General features: G+C 46.8%; 1 protein-coding gene across 2 annotated transcripts in view; it reads right to left on the reverse strand.

Annotated features, from left to right (window-relative positions):
• DHX35 (DEAH-box helicase 35) overlaps positions 1-7,902 on the reverse strand; it is a 66,239-nt gene extending 58,337 nt beyond the window's left edge. For both annotated transcript variants that reach the window (XM_059133203.1, XM_059133204.1), the window contains exons 1-2: positions 7,751-7,902; positions 2,266-2,399 (exon numbers count right to left, since the gene is read on the reverse strand). In XM_059133203.1, the coding sequence (XP_058989186.1) occupies positions 2,266-2,399; positions 7,751-7,790 (174 nt within the window). In that variant the 5' untranslated portion in view covers positions 7,791-7,902. The remainder of the gene's footprint in view (positions 1-2,265; positions 2,400-7,750) is intronic.
• Positions 7,903-9,087: the final 1,185 nt, after the last annotated feature.

The raw sequence follows: 9,087 nt of genomic DNA on the forward strand, positions 1-9,087 counted from the left end.
GACCGAGCTGGAGAAAACTGAAGGCCGTAACTCACACTTCACATACTAGATAAGATGGGCTGCACATGGAGAAGGTCCAAGTTGGTGTGACATTCGAGAGAGACATGACCAGATTTCCAGTCTGGAGACTGCAAAAATGACAGCAGCACCCACGGGCGAAAGGAGAGAAATGCACAAGGGCTGGTGCGGAGGAGGGGACAGAGCTTCAGGGAGGGGGCATGTAAGGGAGTGAGAGGACCACCTCGCATAGCAGTGATCGGGCCCCAGCAAGACCACCACCCTATAGAAGGCGGTTGAGAAGGCTGCCTTATAATGGCAGCAGGGAAAAGGGAGTAACTTTAAATTTATTGCCCCTTATAGTTTCAATTTCTGTTTTTAAAGCTACTTTTCGTTTTAATGGGGGAGGGGTTGGTGAATGGGTCCCTTTTACCCTTTTCATCTTCTAGATTTATCTTTAACATCTCATGAGAACCTAACTATGCTTAACTTCTGTTTTGCTTTTTACCAATAACCCGTAAAATTTTAATTTCCATTAATATGTTAAACCTTGATTACTTTTTCATTTGTTTTATTTATAGTTTCTTGTAAGTTCAGTTGGAGGATGAAGAACACTCAAGAAAAGGCCCAAATTAAATTCTTGGTAAACAATAATTATCTGTGTACTTGAACACTCACAATATGTCAGCGACCTTGCTAAATGCTCTGTGTGGATTATCTCATCTGGGCCTCATAATGATCCTGTGGGGGAGGGGTTATTAGTCCCATATTACAGATACCAACACAGAAGCTCAGATGGTGTTTTGTGCTGTGAGAACAGCACAAAAACAAGGAAGCTTGGGTTTGAGCTCTAAAGTCTAGCTCCAGAATCCTGATACCACCACAGATCAAACTGCATCCCTCAACAGTGAGGCAGCAACAGTGAACCTATAATCTTATCTCCTGAGGGGCAAGCTGGTTTACCTTCACATATATTGAATACAGTTAATCAACTGAGAGAGAAACCCAGAAAGGTCAGTGAGTGACTAAAATGTTCGGGACCACATAAAACTCTTATCTAGGTGACTTGGCTAAGTTAAGAAGGATTCTGTTTCAAATCAATTTGGAGAAAGCCCATATTAAGAGAAGAGGAATGATTAACACCGTCTAGACAAAGGGACACCCTTAGTGTGAGAACTTAGGAGCTTTCCCCCAGCACTGTACAGAAGAAGACAGCGAGCCACGGGTGCTGGTGGCCACACCTACTGGTGTCATTCCAGGGGCATCACGTGAGGCTTCAAGAGCGCATCACCCTTCCTCGGGGGCTATTACGAAGAAAACATTCTTCAGCTCTATCTAAATGGCCCTTGTTCTACGGCTCCCTTGCTGATTACAGTCTGGCTTCCCATGTGGTCTTGGCAACAGGAAGAAAGCGAGCCCATGGACCACGTGTGTCTGCACTGGAGAACTATGGCTATAAACAAACGTATTCTGAATTCTAGCTTATGCTTTGGTCTCTTACAAAATGAACATACGTCCATTTTGTGAGACCAATAAAATCAAGGGCCGGATGTGCACAGAGTATATAATACCACCCAAATCCCGTCACTGTGTCAGTGGGAGGTAACTTCTTCCACAGAAACCTCCTCATATATCCAGTGAGTCCTTTTTAAAGAAATTCGCCTTTAAAAAGAAAGCTAACAGGGCGCCTGGGTGGCTCAGTGGGTTAAGCCGCTGCCTTCGGCTCAGGTCATGATCTCAGGGTCCTGGGATCGAGTCCCACATCGGGCTCTCTGCTCGGCGGGGAGCCTGCTTCCTCCTCTCTCTGCCTGCCTCTCTGCCTACTTGTGATCTCTGTCTGTCAAATAAATAAATAAAATCTTTAAAAAAAAAAAAAAAAAGAAAGCTAACATTGGCCACAGGCTAGTAATCTGTTGAAGCTGGAGGCACAGCAGTTCATCATTCTGTTTTCTCTACTCTTCTATATGGCTGAATTTGTCCATACTGAAATCAAAGAAGGGGGAAAAGAATGGTGTTCCATCTCTTCAAGTTTTTCATTTTGTAACAATATCTAACAAACAAACAAAAAATTTAAGGACTTTCAAGGTTTATATGGTTAAGTAACACACACGTATTCTGAGCTTCATCCTCTCAGATAAGGGCAGCTCCGAGCTCACTGTGTCCTACAGAATCGCTAAGACGGAGAGGACATGATTCACTGCGGTACCAAGTCTGCGGTCACCGCACACTGCTTCGGGCCAACTGACTGCGCATGCTTATTCAGTGTACCTTGAACACGGGCAGCTTCTGCCTCTGCTGCTCGATAGAAAGGGCAGCGTAGGGATTGTAGACGACGGTTGTTGCAGAGTTTTCAGCTAGACTCTGTCTCTCCTCAGAGATGCTGACACCTGGTCCCTCGGTACCTGTAAGAGAAATGCTTTTTTCAGATTCTCTGATGCAACCAATGGACAGAAAAATGTGCAGACGTTACAAATTCAAAGGCAAAGATACAACACAAGCAATGCATATGACCTCAAACTACTAGAAGATACTCAACTTTAACTTCAGGAGAGCATCTAGGAAAGACTGAGAGAATACAAAAATCTTCCCTAAAAAGCTTCACCGAAGCATCAAGAACCGAGAGGAGAGTCCCACTGGGCTCCAACTTGGCCACACATAACTGTATTCCAGAAGACAATGTTTTCCGGTCACTACCAATTACTACTCATACAAGCGACAGAAACCCAGTGGGAACCGGCTGAGGCGCAGGGAGAGGGCTGCTGCTGCAGGGGCGGGTGGCAAGGACGAGGGACAACAGGAACCAGGCACGCAAATGCTGCCGGGGCTTGCTCCTTCTCTCATCTTAGCGCCTCTCCACCAGCTCCTTTCGATCCCTCAACTTGGCTTCTTGGGTCAGAGCTGGAATCAAGGCCGCTCAGGCTCACAACTCCGGGCCATCCACTCACTCACTCCACAAGGACTGAAGTGCAGGAGATACCACAGGGAACACTCCCGATGCTAGGCCCTACCCTTGAGCAGCTTACTTGCTTCTTTTACTCCTCCTCCCAGAACACAGCTTCGTCAGGAGGTGGTAACACATGCTAAAGAGAAAGTAAAAGACTCAGCGAGGTAGGGCTGGGAGTCCCTGGTGTGTGGGGTCTGGAAGCCGGGGGAGGGTCCTCTTCCCCCAGCGCAGGTCCAATACCCAGCCTGATCCAACCAACCATGGCCAGTGGTGTGGGATGCAGGAGACAGCCGCCCCCCCCTTTTTTTTCATTTATTTATTTTCAGCGTAACAGTATTATTTTTGCACCACACCCAGTGCACCATGCAATCCATGCCCTCTATAATACCCACCACCTGGTACCCTGACCTCCCCCCCCCGCCACTTCAAACCCCTCAGATGGTTTTTCAGAATCCATAGTCTCTCATGATTCACCTCCCCTTCCAATTTACCCCAAACCCCTTCTCTCTAACTCCCCATGTCCTCCATGCTTTTTGTTATGCTCCACAAATAAGTGAAACCATATGATAATTGACTCTCTCTGCTTGACTTATTTCACTCAGCATAATCTCTTCCAGTCCCATCCATGTTGCTACAAAAGTTGGGTATTTATCCTTTCTGATGGAGGCATAAAATACTCCATAGTGTCTATGGACCACATCTTCCTTATCCATTCGTCCATTGAAGGGTATCTTGGTTCTTTTCACAGTTTGGTGACCGTGGCCATTGCTGCTATAAACATTGGGGTACAGATGGCCCTTCTTTTCACTACATCTGTATCTTTGGGGTAAATACCCAGGAGTGCAATGGCAGGGTCATAGGGAAGTTCTATTTTTAATTTCTTGAGGAATTTCCACACTGTTCTCCAAAGAAGCAGCCCCCATTTTGAACCACAGACATGGAGTGGTTGGATGTGAAGTACCATTCCAAGAAACCAATGCTGAGCAGATTAAATGACAGCTTTCCACGATGGCTGCTTGGTAAGAACAATGACAAATTGGTGCTCAGGATGGTGAAAAATGGCCATATCCCATCATGTAAAACTCTTATAGGTACCATGGATTTTAGCCTTTGAAGGAAAATGCCTTAAGAGGAACATGGGTTCAATTTTTATGGTTAGTTTCCAGAACTTTTCATGCCGATTTGTGTGTGTACCCCTTGGACAGAACTCAGAGTAGTAAGTGACACAGGGTTTGGAATTCAACGCGACACAGGACGCTATTTTCAAAGGCTAGAGTTTTGAGCACTGGGGTGGAATGCCTCTGTGAATCATAAAAACCCTGCCTGGAAGATCAAACATGGGGGCACTACAGGGGTGATTATCCAAAACCATCATCTCCCAGGACTTCTGAACTCAGAGTCTGATGCCATGTGAAAGCACCTTTGTCCCAGTAACTTATTTTGACATTTTTTTGCAGGTCCCAAATCCCCTCAACAATCTAATAAAGGCTATGGACTCCCTCTCCTGAAAAATACACCTGAATGTAACGTATCGGGATAGAAAATGCTCATGGTCCATAAACCCCCTAGAGCTAAGTTTAGAGTCACTGTCACAGATCTCTAATCCCTTCTTCATTTATTTCTAGGAACACAGTTGTGTTCCAGAGGTCCAAGATTGCCAAAAATCGTGTAAGTGGGGCACGGCCGTATTGTTTTTGCCAAAACGCTGACCTTCCTTTCAACAAGATAAAAGATAGAACAGGACCTGGAACAAAGCCTGTGTTCAAAGAGGCAGGTTTCCCTTCTTCCCTTATTATCGCCACATCTAAATAACTTCTTATAACCCTTCCCCAAGAAAACTACTGCAAAGAATACCTCATCCTCATCCACTGCTTTTGTTGCAAATTCCCTCCTTTTTAAAACACGTTTTAAATCTTTCCAGGCTGTCTTAAAGCCATGTTAGCATCACTCCTGCAAGGACTCTTCCTTGCTCCCACACTAGGGTTTAAATGACCCAAGGGTCTTCTTCACTACCCCTCCCTGGCTCTCCCCTACAGCTAAGTCCTCCTCAGTACATTCTTTTTTCTTTTTATTTATTTATTTATTTATTTATTTGACAGACAGATCACAAGTGGGCCAAGAGGCAGGCAGAGACAGAGAGAGGGGGAAGCAGGCTCCTGAGCAGAGAGCCTGATGCGGGGCTCAATCCCAGAACCCTGGGATCATGACCTGAGCTGAAGGCAGGGGCTTTAACCCACTGAGCCACCCAGGCGCCCCCTCCTCAGTATATTCTGTCATGAGATGTTTTACAAGAGCTACTGTCAATCAATAAGGAGTGTGTCTCCTCCTCACAAAAGACTTCATTCAGCCAAGTGAGGACTGCCTCCCCTCTATGTACATCCCACAGTCCATTCTGATGACCTATGGCTGCCTTTCCCTCAGGAGCATTCTCTATACTTAAGGGAGTAACAAGTTCGTAATCCTGCAAAGCACAAATGCCTTCATTTCTCCATCTACAAAACAAGGCTGGAAACAGCAGCCCCCAACCACCCCCACAGAGCATTCCCTCACCTTTCAATTTTTTCAATTCAGTTTTTCAATTTGAGTGATGCCCCATTAGTGGGTTATGGAATGAATGTAGAGGGGTCACAAATAGCATTTTTTTAAAAATAATGAACTAGAAACACAACAGCGTTATCTCTTGCTTTACCCCAAAATATATCCTATCACTCAACACCATCTCGCTACTCAATTACTTTGGTTTTCTGGACATTCCTAAGGCATGCACACATCCCACTTTGCCTTGGTCATGCTGCACCCTTTGCCCAGAGCTCCATACTCCTACCTTTCCAAGGAACAAACCTTATTTGTGTTTCACTGTTCACCTCAAAAATATCACTATCTTTATGAAGTATTTCTTATCCACACATTGAATCTTTCCCTCTCTTCTATGCCTCTGTGTAATTAAAATAGTTACCATGTACCTAGTACTAAGAGCTTTACATGCATTCTCATTTAATCCTCAAAACAATCCTTTGGGTAGGTGCTGTTATGCCCAATTTACAGATAAGGTCACTGAGACTGCGCACTTAAGTGAGTTTGCCAAGTCAGCAGGTTAGCAAGTGGCAGTCAAGGATAGCTTTACAGTCTGACTCATAGAACTCATAGAACCACTTCTTTCTGCCTCACTTTAATACCTCTTCTAAAGGATATCTAACTTCACATCATAACTTGAGAGAGAGAATAAATCTTGAGAGCAGAGCAGCGGTCTGGTCATCTGTATTTGCCTCCTGATCACTCAGTTAGGCGTTCAGTACGTATACCCTCAACAAAGAAACTAAAAAACGGAACAGAACTCTTCCAGCAATCCCACGTTCTTTAGCCAAAACAGTATTCTGTTCTGATTTGCGACAATTCATTCACGCCTTTATTATACTTAATGTTTTGGCCCGTTATTAAAGGCTTGAGTAAGTAAAATAGAAGGTATCTCATTACCTAATGCAATCTTAGTTCTGGCTGAAAATAAAATTCAGGACAGATAACTGGCTAATGATTTGAAATGCTGAATACAACTGTCACTAAGGGACAAACTGCAGATTTTTTTTTTTAAGATTTTGTTTATTTATTTGACAGACAGATATCACAAGTAGGCAGAGAGAGAGGAGGAAGCAGGCTCCCTACTGAGCAGAGAGCCCGACGCGGGGCTCGATCCCAGGACCCTGAGATCCGTGACCTGAGCCGAAGGCAGAGGCTTAAACCACTGAGCCACCCAGGTGCCCCCAAACTACAGATTTTTAAAAAGAATTAACATCCCTTGCTTGGTCTTATCTCCCACATCACATATATGCATGGTTAGCATCTCAGGGCACCACTCTAAAATACCCTTTAAAAGCTTTCCCTGTATTACCTTCTCCATCTCATTTCATTTTTGCTGCAATATACTTTGCACACCCACACCTGCAGAGGGGCAAGTGGTGGAAAAAGGCAAGCTGGTTAACTGATAAAAAAACTTCTGTTTTTCACAAGAAACTGATGGAAGGAGGAAGGCATCTAGCAGGATCTGGCAAGTACACAGTCAATAAAATCCTGATGAATAAGGAAACGAAAACGCAGCAGGCAAAGCATTTTGTAACTCACGTTCCTGTTTGCCTGAGAGAGAGAAAGTGGGTGACAACCAATACAAAGGAGGGCGGTCACTTTCTGGTAGGCACTCAAGATGGGCAAGAATTATCCTAAAACAAAATAAGGCACTTTCCCTTTTCTATGAACACTTACTCTGGGTCAGACAAGGCACCGTGCTCGTCAGTCAAGCCCACAGGATAGTTATTACTCCACCCATTTCACAGGAGGAGGCTAGGACTCAGAAAAATTAAGTGACTTGCCCAAAGAACTCTGCTACTACAGGGCACAGCCGAGAAGTCGAACCCAGGTAACCCAACTCCACACTTGAGCTCCTAAGCCCTCAGCAGCACGGCTCGCCCGGCCACAGCGCAGCCCCGGGCGGTAACAGGACACGCGTGGGCGGGCGTTCCAGCGCTTCCCCAGCGTTGGGCAAGACGGGCATCACGCGTGGGGAAAACGAGGCCCGGGGAAGCTGAGACTCTAACAAGGTCACACAGAGAGTTTCTGCCCAGGCTGGGGGCGGACGCCCGAATCTGTCGGGACCACGGTGGGCGCCCGAGCCGCAGAGCCTACCAGCTCTGAGGCGGCGGTGGCCAGCCCGCCGAGGTCAGGCCTGCGAGCAGGTCCGTAGGCTCCAGGACGCCGGCTGCGGGGCCAAGATCAAAGTCAGGCCGCCGCATCTGCCCAGCGTTTCTCCAAGGGCCTTACCCGGTCGCCAGAACTTCACCGGTCCCACGGGCGCAGCCATGCTGGGGTGAAAGGTCACGAGGTTGACTCCACCCCTCCGTTGCGCGTGAGCCCCCGGAGGGGCTGGGGGGCGTGGCCCGCGGGGAGCCTAGGCCCCTGCGGTTCCGGCGGAGTTACGGCCACGCCCCCGTGCTCTCCACCGCCCCCCCCATCACGTGACCTACGGCAGGTTTCCAGGAGCGCTCCGGCCCGGCCCGCTGACCCACGTGACGGGCCCCGCCATATTGGGGAAAAGGGAGCGGTTCTCTGACTTTTTTAGTGTGGTGTGTGAAGGTTCGAGGTGGTCTTTCCAGCAGCATGGCCCGGGCAGGTTGGCGGCCACGCGGAGATGATGCATCCCAAATGAACTGCTAAATACTGATTGTTACAAGCTGCACCAGCTTGACCGTTTCTCTTTCAGTCCTCTCCATATTAAGAGCAGCTGCCTCCAATAAATAATTGTTGGGAGCCCACTGTATGCCCGGGTGCTGCAGTTTCGGCCCCTAGTGCAGCGTCTGTCCAAGGTGGGGGGGACGTTGGACAGTAAATGAATAAATGCTCAAGAAACAGTAGTATTGGGGCACCTGGGTGGCTCAGTGGTTTAAGCCTCTGCCTTCGGCTCAGGTCATGATCCCAGGGTCCTGGGATCGAGCCCCACATCGGGCTCTCTGCTCTGCAGGGAGCCTGCTTCCTCCTCTCTCTCTGCTTGCCTCTCTGCCTACTTGTGATCTCTGTCAGATAAATTAAAAAAAAAAAAAAAATCTTTAAAAAAAGAAACAGTAGTATTTATTATCACCGGTGAATAAAACAATGGTAAGTGGTATGGAAATCGGGGAGGGGGGTTGGAATAAGAGTCTAAGAAATGGGTAGATCAGTTAGGCTAGGGCACTAACCCAGTGTTTTCTCCAGTCTGACTGCTTTTAGGATTCCAAGTTGCTTGTTAAAAATATAGATTCTAAGCCTGGATCCAATTCTGAGTCAGAATCTCCAGGGGTGTGGCCTGGGAGCCTGCATTTTAGGAAGCTGCTCAGATGGTTCTTCCAATCAAGGAGCTAGAGAAAATTCCACTAATCCCAAAAAGAGGAAATGTTTTATGGGTAGGCCCCTAACTGGAAGGGAGAGGCTTCAGAATTTACGCGTTTTTAGAGCTGTGACGAAAATTCTGCATTCGTTGTAAGAAATGGCATACCCTGGAAAGATCAAGAGCCTTGAAGATAAGGAGAGGGGACTGGGAATCCTAACTTTGCTATTTCGTCAGGCCTAGCTGTCATCTAATCTTAGTTGTAAAATGCGGTCTTCAAAGGTTCTGTTAAATGAGG

This window comes from Mustela lutreola, chromosome 9, assembly GCF_030435805.1.
Source record: "Mustela lutreola isolate mMusLut2 chromosome 9, mMusLut2.pri, whole genome shotgun sequence".
In the NCBI taxonomy this organism is placed as follows: Eukaryota; Metazoa; Chordata; class Mammalia; order Carnivora; family Mustelidae; genus Mustela; species Mustela lutreola.